This window comes from Larus michahellis, chromosome 6 (genome assembly GCF_964199755.1).
Source record: "Larus michahellis chromosome 6, bLarMic1.1, whole genome shotgun sequence".
Taxonomy (NCBI): Eukaryota; Metazoa; Chordata; class Aves; order Charadriiformes; family Laridae; genus Larus; species Larus michahellis.
The window spans coordinates 69,215,537-69,232,734 of NC_133901.1; the positions used below are offsets into that span (position 1 = coordinate 69,215,537).

The window sequence follows — 17,198 nt, forward strand, 5'->3', positions numbered from 1 at the left end:
TAGGCAGGCCAAAAATCAAGAAGAAAAGATGATATCACTGCATTTCTGAACTACGCACTTATCAATGACCAAGCCTCTCCTCTCATACACACAATAAAACTGTCTGCATCCACGAGAAAATCTTTGTTTCAAGTCCTTCTCCCAGGTTAGAGGAGGGACGCCGTGCCACAGCGCTGCAGTGGTCCTTATTCCATGCCCTTTTCCTTAGGTTTAGTTCACGGAGTCAAAAAGCAGCCTTAAAAAGCCAGAGGAGAAAACACTCCTGGCATTAAACTCTGGAATCACGAGACATCCTTAAATATAAACAACCCGAGCAGGAAAGCTAAGGTGGGTTATTCGCTTCAGGTTTTTTCCCCAAATATAATGGTGCTTGTCCAAAGGGGGACTTTCAGGGAAAGGGGGACTGAAATTTTGACAAAAATTTTAATGATCTTCAGCAGAAGTTTTCCCCTCTCAGCTTTCCTCCCATATGAGAATAAAATGTAGAGTGTCAAAGCTTTTTTGAATTGCAAAAATATACCAATTTTATACTTTAGAAACATTTTTCAGTTTTTCATTCAAAACAACACTTCTCCTTTATAAGTATCTCTTTTTTTTCCCTTTTTTTTTTTGTCTATTTTTAAAGGAAACAAATTTACAAAGGATTAAATAACCCAAAACAAGCAAAAAAATTCATTCCAGGTTAACTCAAAACATCTTTCTACATTCTTCCTACCTCTTATTTCGGTTCGGCTTATTTCGGTTCAACTCGAATTTTGTTTCTGATTTTTTGCCAGACCGAAAACCCTCCGCTATTCATCCAGCTCCACTAACAGAAAGGCCTCGTGCAGAGAAATATGCATGAAGAGGTGGGCTATGTAACTCTCACTACGACTACCGCCAGGCTGATAGAAGCAGAGCTCGTGGACGCTGTGGGCTGCCGGGCTGAGGTCTATCGCTGCTGCCGCCACTGCCGAGCCCTCTGCCGGAGCCGCCGCATGGACAGGCTGATGGGCTGCTTCCCAAACTTCTTCATGATCTCCTTGATTCTCGCCAGGTTGGTTTTGGAGATGGTGAAGTCGCACTGGGTAGCTCCCATGTCGTAGCCGACTTCGCAGGTCTTGGTAGCGGCAGTGTAGCCCTCCGCCTTCACGCCCACCACGTATTCCCCCGGGTTGAGAAGACGCCAGTAATCACCATCGGCTCCTGGGAGGAAAAGAGGTGGTTTTCAGGACAGTGGCTCTTTCTCCTTGAAGAGGGTGTTGTTTATGAGAATACAGAAATGGCTCCACACAGATAAGATGACACCACAGGCGACAACGCAGCATCCTCACACCAGGAGGGTGTCAATGAGGCAGCCACCACCCATCACACATACCCCTCCTCGCCCAGCCAAACCTACAGGAAAACACATCTCAAACAAGTTTTCCAATATTCTGGGCTCCCTTGTTCAAGAAAGAGTCTAGTGGACAGCTATAAAGATGATCAAGGAACTGGAGCATCTCTCTTATGAGGAGAGGATGAGAGACCGAGAGACCTGGGTCTGTTCCGCCTGGAGAAGAGAAGACTGAGAGGGGATCTCATCAATGCTGATCAGTATCTAAAGGGCGGGTGTCAAGAGGATGGGGTCAGACTCTTCTCAGTCGTGTCCAGTGACAGGAGAAGGGGCAACGGGCACAAACTGCAACACAAGAAGTTCCATCTCAACATGAGGAAAAACTTCTTGACTTTGAGGGTGGCAGAGCCCTGGCACAGGCTGCCCAGAGAGGTGGTGGAGTCTCCGTCTCTGGAGACATTCCAAACCCACCTGGACGCGTTCCTGTACCACCTGCTCTGGGTGACCCTGCTCTGGCAGGGGCTTGGATGGGATGATCTCCAGAGGTCCCTTCCCACCCCTGCCAGTCTGTGATTCTGCGATTCTGTGAAATGATGAAAAAAGGACAACAGCCTTCAATTTGGTCTAAGATTTTTGTCTGCTGAAGTCAGGAAGATCCAGAGACAAATGGTCACCCTTGTAATCGTTGGTGATTCCTGAGGGGTATAAAAGATGTTCCCCGAACTAATTGTAACTAAGCAATCAAGAGGAGCCCCAGTGGGGTACCCACATCACACTCACAATCCTGGCCAGACCGCCTGGACACATGCGTTTTGGTACTATTTAGTATGCAAAGCACGTGAACGCATAATGTCGACTCACTTAGAGGTCTAAGTAAATATCCCCTTCTATAAAATCTTACATTGGGTTTTATTACACTGATTTTCCTACAAACTATAATTCGTCAGGGTTTTTAACCACTTGCTTACCTGTAAATGCATGAACAGAACTCCTGTAATCAACTCAACTTCCCCCGCATAAAGCGAGATGTATTTTAACACCTTATTGAATTGGGACTTTCTGTTTTCTTTTATCCCATATATGATCTCAGGTTACCCACATGTACTTAAGGACAGTTTTAAACTTCTTTTCAAATATTATTTTAACTAGCAAGTATGCCCAGCTGTGGGCTGAAAAAGGTGAAACGCTAATATCTAAAAATAGTTTTGCACTTTGCCCTGTGGAATGCCCAAACCCACTGTGGAATGGAAGTGCATATTCAAATACGCAGTTCTATGTATAAATAGAAATGCAACACCTTTTGTATGAAGAGGAATTGGTTTTTTTAAGCACTGATGAGAACTGACAGCCCTACTCTCACTAGCCTTGGGTTCCTTGTAATGCAGCCTGTTGCGAAAACTAAAGATGGTTTGCACAAAAATATTATACTTGGGAAAAGATCAGACTAGCTAGCCTCTGTTTAAAGAAAGAGGGTTTTAATTTAGGCTCTGGTAAAATAAAAAACATGTTTGCAAACAGCAAGTGTTAGCAAAACAGCAATATCAACTATAACCTGATACGGCAGCCTCTGGGGGCAAGCGTGAAATATTGTGCACGCAGCAGACCCCATCGGGTTAGTTCTTGCATAGCAGATGGCTCCGGTTTTTCTTTCAGCTAATTTGACCCTGTTTGGGGTGATGATCAAGGTCCAGATTTTCTGTATCTCAGGACTCGGGAATTTTTAGGAAGGGCTCTCTTAGAAGCTCTCTATTCAGTTCTCCCTTACTGTTGTGTCCATTGGCTCCTTCACCAAAACACAAACCACAAAGCTGCCCGGGTGTCTTGAATTTATCCCTAAGGGCTCATTTTTAGCTGTAAATGCTCTGGAGATTCTAGAGGGCTGGCAAAAGGCTTCGCATCACCCCGTGCATGGCTGTGAATGCATCCCTGCTCGGAGCTCGGCTTTACCCCCTGGATTTCAAAACTGACCCACATTTTCCTGACACATTTAACAGGCGGTTCATCACAACTCTGCACGCGAGGCCAGGAGAACATCTAGACATTCACACACCACCGAAAAATTATTTCAAAGCTGGATATTAAACTGTTAGCAGGATGCACTTTAACCCCTTCCCATTTACAAGTCAGCAGACATTAGTATTTCTGTCAGCTGTCATTGCCCAGAATTTAATACCAGACTAAAAGGATTGATTTTTTTTTTTTTTTAAATCAGATTAAATGCAGTAGGTAAAAAAATTCAGAGCAGATGGCAAGAGAAACACAATTAAAAATACAGATAAATTTAGTAAATAATAGGTTTGCTAAAAGAATAGGCTCCAGGGGAGCAGGTTGGAGGCAGACTGCATCTATCTCCTCCTATTGGGCCTGGAAAAGAATTTGTCATGTCTTCTTAGATAAAATAGCAATGCATAAAAATATGAAGATAGTATTATTATAAATTGTGTCAGATGACTCCATAAACCCTTCAATTAAGAGGAATATTCTTTGAGCCCGATAGGACAGACCTTTGTTACAATTAAGTGTCGTATTTGCACTTGAATGTACCAAATTTTACTAATTCAAAATTTATTTAATCATATAAAATTAGTTTATATAAATAAAAATTATAAAAATCCAGGAGATCTAGCCATAGTGCTGCACACCCAATGCGTGTAACAGCTAAAACTTAACTTTTCTCTACTGAGCAGGCAGGCAGGAATGAGCCGGGAGAGTTATCATACCAGAATTATCCTTAGCGTAGACTAACGTGATTAAATATTACTAAACGCTGCTTCAAAATCTTTGGGGTTTGTTACATAATGTATACTGAAACCATACGAAACTTACCAAAATATTCTTAAAAATTTCTCTGAACAAGGTGCCAAATTAAATTTATTAATGCTCTATTGCAAAAAATCCCACAGAAACGTGCCTCTTCCTTTGGGCTCCGGTGCCAGCTGTGATACAGGAGTGTTTCACTAGAAGGGAATGGTACATTTCTTCATCGAGATTTGCTTTGAGATTCCCAAAACTGCCACAAAACTGCCTTTGCACCATGGGGAAAAACATGTCCAGGTGCCTTTGGTCATCCCACGGATGAACTCTTTTCCCAAGGTTATCTCGTAGAGCACAGCCCACATCTAACCGTAACAACACGTAATCACTCAGACTTACTTAATCAATAGTTACATCTGCATCAAGAGAAAATGGAATAATTTTCCACAAAGCTCTTTCTCTCGTAATCAATGACTCCAATTAGCCTATTCATATTGTCAGCTTAGTGTCAGCAGCCCCCTCTTCCCATAAGTTATATTGTACGTCCAAGAGAAAGTTAAAAAAAAAAGTGCTTTCCACGCACTTTTTTTTGCCCACAGGAAGAAGCAGAGATTTTCTCAAACAAGTAAATGTTATTAGAAGGCCTTTACAGACAACTTTTGTCTGGCTCTACAGGGTAGTCGACCACGTTAATGTTATCAAAGAAATGGTAGATACCTTACAGCCTCGCTCACTTTAAACAAAAGTTATATGAATAGAGATAGTGGCCATAATTCTTCTCCTGCTTGGCCTATTTTTATATCAAGGCAACTCGGAGGTTTAAAAGGATACGTTTTTCATTTAAAAAGCTATAAATGAAAGAAGACTGCTGACAATTTGCCTTCTTTCTCTGGAGTTATACATATCGTTTTAGCTTTTTGGCTCCAACATAAATTCTTCAGTTTCAAAGACTAATGAGACATACATTGTTATCTGTATAACATAAAACAAGATAGAGAGCTTTTATGTTCCCATCTACAAAGTGATTCCCAAACAGAGTGTCAGCTTAAACACGCCTCATTAAAAAGAAGAATTTAAAAGAATGAAATAAGTACTTTTATTTTTGCTAACAACTGCCGATGGCCCTGAGCCATAGAAGCTCCGCTTTAAGTCTGGATGTAAATAGCCGTAAGATTCCCCAAGTGCTACAAGGTGGATTCTGGGACAGGTATTACATGTTCCACCTGGGCTCCTTTCCAGGTGCACTTTTGCTGTCTTTAAACTGTTGCATTTTCTTTCACGTGGCAATCCAGTGTACCGAGAGCTGGAGACGAATCACCTATTGCATTTACTTGGTCATTCCCACTATCATTTCCCAGTGGTCCCGTTTTGAAATATTTAAGGCAGAATCATTATTGCCTAATTTAATATCTGTCGTTTAATGTTTTCTTTTACAACAGAGACACGGTAGCACTGAAATAAAATTAATGTAAACTAAGTTAGATATTCCAAGATTTATTATTGGCTCAGATAATCTACTGTAGCAAACACTATAGATTTGGAAGTCTCTTATCTAAAGCTCTGTGATATTCCACAGCCTGAAATTAGTTTACATGACAAATTGTGCCATACTGTACCAAAACAAGTCAAAGTGGCAGCTAATGAAAGACCCAGAATGTCAGAGAGGACCTATAAAATACACAAAATTAGCATTCCTGTTTCTAACATTGAACCAAACCTCGAGTACACGACAATGTGCTCTGTCTGATTATTCACCATGATGCTACTTTTCCGTAAACATCCAACAGAAACCTTGTTAACCCCTTGCAAACAGCACTTTGCGTGCTAGGCAGCGCCGCTGCCGTCACTAAAGACTCCTGCCAACGTCTTGTTTGGGTATTTCTTTCCACGTGCACCTCTCCTTGCTCTGTCCCCTCTGTTTCTCTATTTAAGATGACCGTTATGTCTTAAATCACAATACAGTCCCTACACAAACGCAATGGCTGTTGGACGCTATCCCGCCTGCTATCTGCCAACAAAAATTGTCAGGTATTACTATTAATCTTGTAGTTGCTAGTGTATATTTAAAGCAGTTCTTTATTTAGTGCCATAACTACTTTCCAGCCATTAAATAGGCTTAGAGTTTACTCTGAGTATACATATCTGTGTCTGGGCATAGATCAAGACCGTGCTAAGAGGGCACATATCCATTTGTGTGGGTTTTTTTTTTCAAATTATACATATTGAAAAGAAATTCTCTGGGCTGAGATTCACCCGTACAAAGCAGTGTCTCCACTGAGCCCCATTAAACGATCTTTTATAAACCTGTGATGTTTTGCAGGAGACTCTTCAGGTTGTGAAACTCCCCCTTCCCTGCAACAGCTGTTCCTCCTCTGGACACGGCTCTAAATCACGTCTCCAACACATTCACAGTCCCGTAGCTGTTAACAGCCAAAGAAACACCCTTCGCCCACCAAGGCATTACCTGCACCCTTGTTTTGCAGTACTATAATTATTTTGTGTTAGATTTGCACTACCTTTAAGTGAGAAAAGAAGCAACAGAGTTCTTTAGACACAACCTTACTCAGGCTATTGATTTTGGGCACATAAAAGGCTATTTGCTCAATACTTTAAAGGATGTGGAAAGAGGCAGAGGAGCAGAGAGGAAAGCCATGGTTCTGCTCTTGTTTACGATGCTGAACCATGGGAAGAAGTGATTCCCTCCTCAAGTCCCACTCCTTCTGCAACACGCTGCTTGGACTGTATATTATCTGCTGGTTTTTCACAGAAAAGAGTCCAAAGTTCTGTATTTTGTTTTTAAGCCATACCTCTGTTCATTTGCACTGATGGTGGTTTTGTCTTTGGGTTTTTTTTTGGTTTGTTTTGTTGTTTTTTTTTTACCTGTGCGAATGTCATGGTTAACACCTTCTACTGAAATAACAGCGTTTGGGATTCCCTTTCCATGCACATCTTTTACTATGCCCTTGATGCCCCGATGGACCTATTGAGAGAATAAACAAACAAGCATATATGACACAGCAATGAACAGTACCATCATTAGGAACACACAACAAATCACTACTTCCATGTGTGAATTAAGTGTATTCCATTCCTACTTCATGCAATTTTGAAATACCGTTATTAACCCAGCTTCAGCCTTCTAGGCATTAACTGCTTCTGCGCCAGTGTACAAATTCTGTTAGAATTCCTGAGGCATCAAATTCGAGAGACAGATGAAACAAGCAGATAAAGCAGCAGACGTAAGGGTTTGGGTTTTTTCTGTCATTTTTAGCAAGCTCTGCACTCATGTCAAATTTTACCGACCTTCACTATTTTGCCTTCCTAAGTTAAAACAGCCTGGCTGAAGTGATATGCCAGTATTGCTTGTAGGTAAGGTTTCTATCACATAACAATATCATGTAATTAGTGACGCAAGGAAAATGTCAGAAACCTTAAACTCCCTTTCGATCCGAAAGGAGTCCTCAAGTTATTCAGAAGTTATCCTTCTGTCGAATACCTGTTCCATGAAGACAATCAGGGACTCGCGGTTGTTTTCCCATTCTTCGGGTAGCTCGCTCTCGTGGGGATACTTGTCGCAGCCGACATAGATGGACAGTTCAAAGCAGTTTGTGTGCAGATAACTGAAGTCATTTATGCCTGTCAATAGGAGGTAAAAAAAAGCAACGATCTTATATCCTCTGTTAATCTGTTGATCAGATCTGACTGTTTTCTGCAAAGTAATGTAACTTATTTAAACACAAACCGGGTATTTTTCTAGCTGGCTTAGTCTGCAGATCTGTCCAGGCAAAAGTATTTTAGAAATGCTACGTCCTCTGTAATAAAGCACCAGAGTAACATCACGGCTATACATTTAACAGAACAAGGCTTTCTAAAGACGTTGCCCCATCAACAGGTTCGAAACAGAGGACGCAAGACTGCAGCATGACAGCACGGCCCACCCTGTCAGCCCAGCACCACCATCCCCGATTCCTTTGCTGCAAAGAGCGGTGCCCTTTTGCTATCAGAAAACTTAAAGGAAATAGATATTTAGCAGAAAATAAAGAAACAACAACAAAAAAAATTCATTCCAGATGAAGTTTCTCTGATACTGACGGAACAGGTAGAATCATAGAACCATAGAAACATTTAGGTTGGAAGGGACTTTTAAGATCATCGAGTCTAACCATCAACCCAACACTGCCAAAACCACCATGTCTACCCGGCTTTTAAATACCTCCAGGGATTGCGACTCCATCACTTCCCTGGGCAGCCTGTTCCAATGCTTGATAACCCTTTCGGTGAAGAAATTTTTCCCAATATCCATCCTAAACCTCCCCTGGCATAACTTGAGGCCTTTTCCTCTTGTCCTGTCGCCTGTTCCTTGGGAGAGTAGACCGACCCCCCCCTGGCTACCCCCTCCTTTCAGGGAGCTGTAGAGAGCGAGAAGGTCTCCCCTCAGCCCCCTTTTCTCCAGGCTGAACACCCCCAGCTCCCTCAGCCGCTCCTCACCAGACTTGTGCTCCAGACCCCTCGCCAGCTCCGTTGCCCTCCTCACACCAGGAAGATGTTAGGAGAGGTCTCCCTTTACAGCAAAAAAACCCCTGTGCTTGCCTTTAAGACAGCACCAAACTTCACCAGTCCTGGACATATTCCCTTGGAGCAACTCTCACCTCTGATTGCCCTGGGTAGAAGTGGGATGGTCTACGTTAGCTTCCGTGGATGTGCAGCCCTTAACCAAATTTATACAACTCTGAATGCCAGGACACAATAACGGGTGCTCAGTGATCGTTATGTAAAAATGACTTATCAGAATAGATGATGAAATAGTTTCTCAGTCTAAATGTTTTCGTGGGTAAGTAATCTGGGTAATAGGAATGCCAGAAAAATCAAGGTAGTAAAAGTTCTTTTAAGTTATATATGGTGCCTGTTAGCTTGTAAGGAATGAAAGGACCTATTCTGTTTGCTCCCTATTATGGCTTTAAAGAGGGCCAGAATCTGCGCCACTGCTCTGCAATAAGGATTTCCCTTAGAAATACATCCTAATCAAACCCCAGGAACCTCAACGTCTCCGACCTCTGAGGAGCCGTGGTTTAAGTCTACATTTCCACTTTCCAAAGGTCCTGAGCACTAAGGAAGACTGTGTTGACATACAGATCTCAAACCTGCTATTTCCCAGGTTTCTCTCCTGATTCTTGCGATTATTTTTGTTCGGAAAATTCCATTTATTCATTCTTCACAATCACACCAATAACATGATACATGAAACACTGGAGGAAGAAATGATGGGAGCCTCATTTCTTTTTCAGCCATTTGCATTTTGAATTAGAAAAAAAAAATAAAATCTTTAAATGTTTATTAATGATCACTAATTGTTCTATTTTACAATGGCAAAGTTTAGGAGGAAATGCATTAACCACGTGCTTCTGATTGAAAGGAGTTAAAAAAAACCAACCTAGTCTTGTCCAATTACCACAGAGCAGTAGTCAAGTATTTAACGAGCCCTCGGTGCCTTTTGGATGCCGAGCGGGAGGACTCTATAATACAGATGTTAAGCTTTTCACTTTTGGTGATGGGGAAAGCCTGAATATCAGACAGTGGCATATGCTACTCTGCATAAAGGTGCTTCCTCGCTGTTTGAGAAACAGCCACAATTATTTTCCCCTCACATGCTGTATCGCATCCTGATTAATCTATTGTGAAATGTTTCGCGACACACAGTAATTGCTCTGTTTTAATACATGTATTTAAGAGAACGGCTTAACGTTGCCAAGAGCAACTCTCCGCGTAGGGTCTGAAAGATGCAAATCCAGCCTCGAGAGCACTGGAAATAAAATGAGACTTGTCTGTTCTTCACCTTTGTGCAGTTCACCTGGTGCAGAAACGTCAGATGTAAAAAGGCCGAAGAACTTGCATTCGTTGCGGCCCAAAACATGTGCGGGAAGTGGTACGGCCGGGTTTCAAAGGCATACGGAGGCGTTTGAGATCTGTGCAAGGAATCTGTGGTGCACGCACTTCTCTGGGGACTCTCTGGTGCCGAAAAGGAATTAGAAAAATCCCTCATACATTTTCCCATGGCATGAACAGCGAAAGGTTTATACGGATGACGGCGGCAAGGCCGTGGCAGCAGGAGGGTGAGGAGGGAGAGGACGCGTGGTACACGTGTGGTACAGCAAGGAGATGCCACCCACACCAAAGGACAGCGGGGGCAGCTTTCTGCAAGCAACGTGTTGGGGTGTCACCTTCAGGTCAGGCATTAAGCAAGCAGGGGTTTAGGAGAAGAAAAGTGTTGCGTGTTGATCTAAAAGGTAAATAAGCAGCAAAAGCGGAGTGAGGTATACAATCTATATAGTCACGGAGTTACAGAGTGAAAAAACAGAGGGGAAATCTATCTCCAAACCTAGAATCACGTTTGGACAGCCCTGTACAACGCAAGGTGCCATTGGTTAACCATCCATCAGCTGCAACACATATATATGCATGCACATGTATCTCTGCACCACAAATCCCTCTCTTCCTTTTGTCTATGTAAAGAAGAGGTCTAAAACCATCCCGCCTCCAGGCCGGAGGTGGAGCTCAAATGGAAACATCATCTTTTGAGGTTTAGTCTGGGGTAGAAGGTGTAAAGAATTGGAAGTAAAAGCAATATTTTTATTTTTGCATGTCCTTTTAAATATAAGGGCAACTATTTATAGGCGAAGTCTTATTATAATGGAGGAGAGCAGGATGTTAAAGTGTAAGGAGAAACATCATAAAGCAACAAAACAAATCAGATGAACCAAATCCAAGATGCAATTGTTACGAAGAAATCAAGATACTATTCAACATCTATATTGTACACCATTACTTAATATAACTTAGTGTGACAGCTGTTAGTGACATGGCCAATGTCATCTTTTCTGGATCGATTCATAATCATGTTTCTTACAGCACTTAGGAAAATTAAGCTCATAAATTAGGTAATTAAGCGTTCAAGTTAGCGTTGAGAGGGGTTTTTTTAGCACTTGCAGAAATGCGTAGAAATGTATGGTCAGGCTTTGGCCTTGTGATCTAAGCAGTTTAATCTCCGCCCCCCCCGAATTCACCCAGCACTTTTTAACCTCCTGAAAAAATATTTGAAAAGTTATTTCTTGGCTCTGGCCTTTAAAGGCTGGCCAGCCTTAACTTCACAGAGGCCAATGTAAAAGCTGTAAAAGTTTTGTCCAAAAGTTTAGAAATGTTTATGCAGTGAAACTACCTGCAAGTTAAAAACAAGAGCCAGCTCCAATAAAACGTGGTCTGCGCTCGCATCTGTTTGCCATTACCGCTGTAGTTGTTCCCCTTGTCATTCATGTGACGGCAGATGCACAGCTCAGTGCTTGATTTTATAGAATACATTGCCCAACCTATGCATTTATAAAAAGAATCCAAAGATTTTGAGCAGGGCCGTGATGGATGAGCAGGGTGCCTGTTCCGAGTCTGCTCGAAGTGTACCCCCATAGAGATAACCGCGCCTGTCGCTGCTAAAAATGTGCTTCTAATTGGGCTTTCCTGGAAATCGATGCTTTGCCTGCACTACAGGACACGGCTTCCCCTTCGCGCTCCTTGACAGGGCGACAGGCTTGGGCATATGGTGAGCAATGCAATCTGTAATTTATTCTGGCAGCAGAAATGCCTATGGAGCCCATGCAAAGTTTAAGTGTAATTAAGTGTATTTTTAAAAATAGGATGGTAGCAGGCAAGCAGCAGCTTTTGGTGGCATGTTTTTACAACTCAAAGTGAATGTGAGTGGGGGCTGATCTGCTACTTAGTTCAGCGAGCAGGAGGATGAAATCCTTATTTTCTAATCTGAGGGCCACTGGTCTCTCCCCAGGCTCCCAGACTAGTCTGGGAGTCGCTGCTGTGGCTCTGACACTGGGTGTCTCTGCTGTTTGGCAGCATTTTTCTGTTGGTACCCTCTGAGATGGCAAAGACTCACAGGTTCCCCCCTGACAGTAGGTTTGGACTGGGTTGGCTTTGTCCTGAAAAACCATCTTGCACGTATAGAATCCATAAAACCAGCGTATTGCACATGTGCTTTTGGAAACCTCAGTAGGTTTGAGGTTGACCTGAAATGGCCACCAGGTATTAGTGACACAGTCTCCTTCAACCCTCCGATAGCTGATGAAATGCAGTGAACTGACGTTCAGATGGGGAAATTCTCCTCTTGGTGCACGTTTTACCACCATTGCCACTGCAACGTACACCCGGCAGTGATGGCATTAGCATATTTAGCAAGGTAATTGCTAATTGCAGCCTCTACAGACACTTACTTCCAGCCACGGTGTGCCAGGAGGCTCCGTTGACAGTGCCATCCTCCTTTTGGAAATCCTCCGTGTGGCACGCTCTCCTTCTCGCATCTGTCATCAGGCGGTGCGTGGAGGCATAGGAATACGCAAGCCAGCGAAAGACGTGGTCGTCTGGGGTAGGGGTGTAATCCTGGGTTTTCCACATCGATCGTACCATATCATAGGGGTACGCCACCACCAGCTCTCCTCCCTGCAAATTGCCACCCAGCACAAAAGGGATTTTTTCCATCCACGCTATTATTGCCCGCGTCTCAACGGCCACCTGGGAGAAAAAGAAAGAGCGGCTTTGATCCAACCCGTGAAATCTGATCATCTTGTTGCAAAGGCAGAGCAGACGCGGGAGTCCCGCTGTGAGCTTCTTAGCATGGAGCGAGGAGCCAGCAGAAGAGATGTGGCCGGGAAGGGCTTTCTTAAATTACGGTGCCTGCCAGCTGTGCTTGGGAGGTCACCCACAATCCATAAAAACTAACAAAACCTTAATGTTAGTAATTTATACAGCAGGAACATCGATGTAGGGTGAGGCCAAGAGCAGCAACCGACAGAGATGTCAGACCGTGACACTGCTCCTACTGCCATCGGCTGAAATGAGTTTTTGAAATAAGGGATTTTAAACACAGAAATGTTTCTAGAGCCCACAGAACTGCCACAGTTAAGTGCCTTCCCCTCAAACTGGGGGGATCGCAGCTGCTATAAATAGTTGCCATTATACTTAAAAGGCCATGCAAAAGTAAGTTAAATTTTTGGCACTACGATGCAATCAATGACTTTAGCATAAGCCACCATGTTGGTTTTGCGTATGCCTCAGTGTGCGCTGTGTTATTTCAAATAAGAACATCAAGAAAACCTCAGGAGAAATCTGTACGGCGACTGAGTTTGCAAAGAGCTCATCTACACTGCAAAACTAGGGAGAAGCCCGATTCGCAGGACTGAGCCCTGCGGTGGGTTCCTCTTTGTCTACCCATCGCTGCCTAAAAGTTGGGCATCGAGTCCTCTGGGTTCTCGCAACAGCCCAGGGAAAAGAGGATCCTCTGGGATGCGGTTCCCTTCCAAGGGAGATAAGGGGGTGAATGGTACTTTTATGGAGCATTCTTTGCCATTGACTAAGAAGGAAGCCTAGACAAGTAGCTTAGACCAGGTACGCAATTTCACCTACAAGTTACTCATTTCTTGAGGAATGTTGGAAAGTTCACTCTTCCAGCCTGCCCCAGCCTCTCTACTCCCCTCTCTCTGGTCTTACTCACGGTGGCGTTTTCGGACAGGTACCAGTCGGGGATCGGGATGTGATGGTTTGGAACTTTCCTTTTACTCTTCTTCTGATCTTCTGACTCCCAGAGCAAAGAGTTTAAATCAGGGAAATTATTGTTGATGTCAATGCCGTCCTGGGTCCATCGTCCTAAAGACCAGCCCCCTAATTCTGAACCCTTAGATTTAAAAAAAAAAAAAAAAAAGAAAAATAATAAGAAAAAAAGAGATAAATTTTAATTCTGAACATGACAGCCTGTGAGCCCTCAACAAAGCGTTTGGGCATGTGTCAGAGATAATTCTATACAGAGAAATGGAAGGATGAATTATTTAATTAACTGAAATGAGTGACTGTTTTTGTTTTGTTTTGTTTTGTTTTTTTATTTTGCATGAAACCTTCAATGAGCTGAAACAAAACTTATGAAAAATTACTTGAGGTTAGCCAAAATGTTCTGTTTGGTTTTCCAGGTTTCTATTTAAGACTGGTTTTCCCCTGGGTTCCGATGGAGATGGCATATATTCCCTTCCATGGCTGTGAGTGCAACTTTGGTATTCCAGTCTTCTACAGACTGCCCTGGAAGATTTTCCAGTGTATTTGATCAGCCCCTGCAATTTTTCCTCCTGGTGTCTGTCTCCTTCCAGACTGAATTATTATGATGCTCAACACATTGTGCTCCCCTTAAAGACACACTATTAAATTTCAGCGGCAGAGGAATGCAAATTTTCATGTGCTTAGCTTGGTTTCTCACGAGAAACAGACTGCATGAATTTTCCATTTTCCATGATGGTGTTCCCATTGATCTATACACCTCAGTATGGTTTGTTCTGGCAGTCAGTGACCCTCCTTTCCATACATATCTTCCTGTTAGCCAGCGTCACACAGAATACTGGTTTTTCCAGCTTTTTTTTCTGAGTAAGAGTTTTCAGTGGCTTATGCTTGCTTTGATGTGTTTATTTTTTAATTTGTTTATTTTGATTGCTTGGAAAATATCACCTTTGAAAAAAATGAAGACAACAGGAGCATGTTTCATTAATCTAACACAACTAAAATAATCCCTTGGTATATTCATAATCATATTACCGCCTTATATGCCTTGTCATATCCATCGGGGTTGACTGAGGGCAGGAGGTGGATCCTGGTATCCTCAATGAGATGTACAATGCGCGGGTTCCCAGCCAGGTATTCTTGACACATGAACTGCATTAACAAAAGGATTAGCTCGCGTCCAAGCACTTCATTCCCGTGAGCTCCTGCAATGTACCGAAATTCCGGTTCACCTGTTGAAAACACGTGGGGGAGAAGTGTAGTCAGAGCAGCAAATTTCATTGATGTCCATCCGCAACTCTTCAGGAGAGTTGAAGAAATGCCTTAACTAACCAGGTGATAGGTGATGATGTAACTTTACAGAAACAAATAATTACTATCTATTTCATTTTGGAACAGGCTTATGTACCAGTGATATCTAAAGTCACTGTGTAAATCCTTCAAAACCGATATTTCATTAAAGAGATTTTTAATTACCTTCACAATTTCAGCATGTTACAGGTAGATTTTAAAAGTTCTGATAGTCTAAAAATAACATGAAAAAGACATGGCTGGTAGTTCACTGGGACAGGTGCTAAGGTTCTTAAAAGGTAACCGTCAGTAACTGTACATGACTGATCTCTGACTTCATACGCTCCTTTTTCTTCACTAATCAAAAACCAGGTTCACGTGCGTTTTTCAAGGTTATACTGAATGCCACAATAACTGCGCTCAAAGATGATTAGGAATAGCGCCAGCTGTTAAAAATAATAAGCCCCATAATTTAGTTTTTCCTTTGTCAGAATAACACTTGCAAACATCAAGAGGACAGACCCAAACTGGCCAAGCCATGGCTTGTGGCCGGATCCACCCTCCCAGTTTGCCTGGCCCGTGATGCACTCCTTGCATGTTTTCTGCAGGGCCCTCCGACATAGGTAAGTGGGGAAGGCAGATTAGATGAATAATTCTGGTGTGAACATCTGAGATTCAGAGACTGCAGTCTAAGATCGTCCCCAAGTCAACTGAGAGATTACATCAATTGTGCTCCATCCCTTGTGGCGAAGTGGAGAAATGTCTTTGGAGTGTGTCGTGTTCTTCCTTGGGTGGGATGAACACATTTCAGGGTATTTATGGACAAGGCAAAGCACAAGATGCCTTTATTCCAATGTCTGTCTCAGGCACTATCATAGCAATATCTTTATTTTTTCCACAGAAGGACAAAAGACTGAATGAGTTTCTATTCTGAAGAATTATATCACCATAGGAATTTGTACCCCAACACTCACGGGGGGAAGATGACTGGGGAGATCTGACCTATCCTTGCTTGTAATGCATTCACTCCATATAAAAAAGGGAAATTTCCACCCAAAGCTACATAAATCCCCACAACTAAAATCCATTCCCCGGTACTGAAATTCACTTTTATTTTGTTATTGTAAAGAATAAAACTCATTATCATTAAAGAATTTGATCCCACATTCAAAATGCCTTCTATTTGTGCTCACCCTCCTCTTCCCAATTTAGAAATATAGCACTGAAGTTCCTCCCACATACATTTGAAATCTTTGCTGCCATGAATATAATTCCATCAGTGATAATTACTGCAGATACAGAGAATGAGGGCAAAAAAAAAAAAAAAAAGAGCCAGATCCCAACACCCTTCAACAGATTTAGTTAGACTAAATCCTAACCAACTTCGTGTTCTCCTGGGTTGTCAGAAATCTCAACAGCATACAGCTTTAGTCCTTGGTTGCTTTTTCCAATATTGTAAATTCTTGTGATATTCGGGCACATTTTATTCACAGTTTTCATCAACTGCCAACAAAAAAATGACATACAGTTAGACAGTGCAGCATCAAAATAGATCCCCTATTAATTATTTCATTCCAGTTCATTTCAAATCGGTTGTGGCGAATGCTCCTCATTTTCTTTTCTCATTATTTCTTAGTTGTAAAAGCTTTATGTTTAGTTCATGAATTACAGCGCTACTATCACACAACGTAAAATCATAGAATGGTTTGGGTTGGAAGGGACCTTAAAGATCATCCAGTTCCAACCCCCTGCCCTGGGCAGGGACACCTCCCACCAGACCAGGATGCTCAAAGCCCCGTCCAGCCTGGCCTTGAAAAAACGTTTATTCAGCTTATGTTTGCTGAAACGCCACAGCACAGGTGAGGTTCGAGATCTTCCTTACATGAGATATATTTGTAAAATATCGTCACAAAATGAAGGACTTGAGGGGGAAGCCCGGTAGGAATAAAACCAGCAAAAACATTACTACTATACTACCAAGAGTCGGTAAAACACGTTTTCAAAACGTTATTCCTTGGAGGGTAATTAGGCACCTTAAAACTTCCTTCTACACACTCGATGGTTTACCATAGCGAAGTGACTTGAGATGAGCCGGGGTGTTACTGGCACGGCAAGGCAGGTACATTACAGGTTGCCACAGACACACTTTGCCAAGTAAAGGAGACTTCTCTCTCCTTTACCCTATGCAGCAACAACTTAATTTGAAACAAATGAAGACAGAAGGATATAATCCATTTAAACACTATTT

At 42.5% G+C, this 17,198-nt stretch overlaps 1 protein-coding gene across 1 annotated transcript in view; it reads right to left on the reverse strand.

The window, feature by feature from the left end:
* Positions 1 to 621: 621 nt before the first annotated feature.
* CPXM2 (carboxypeptidase X, M14 family member 2) overlaps positions 622 to 17,198 on the reverse strand; it is a 79,028-nt gene continuing 62,451 nt past the window's right edge. Inside the window, exons 7-13 of the mRNA XM_074591937.1 lie at positions 16,330 to 16,453; positions 14,696 to 14,892; positions 13,614 to 13,793; positions 12,337 to 12,634; positions 7,566 to 7,705; positions 6,950 to 7,049; positions 622 to 1,185 (exon numbers count right to left, since the gene is read on the reverse strand). Of these exons, the coding sequence (XP_074448038.1) occupies positions 932 to 1,185; positions 6,950 to 7,049; positions 7,566 to 7,705; positions 12,337 to 12,634; positions 13,614 to 13,793; positions 14,696 to 14,892; positions 16,330 to 16,453 (1,293 nt within the window). The 3' untranslated portion in view covers positions 622 to 931. The remainder of the gene's footprint in view (positions 1,186 to 6,949; positions 7,050 to 7,565; positions 7,706 to 12,336; positions 12,635 to 13,613; positions 13,794 to 14,695; positions 14,893 to 16,329; positions 16,454 to 17,198) is intronic.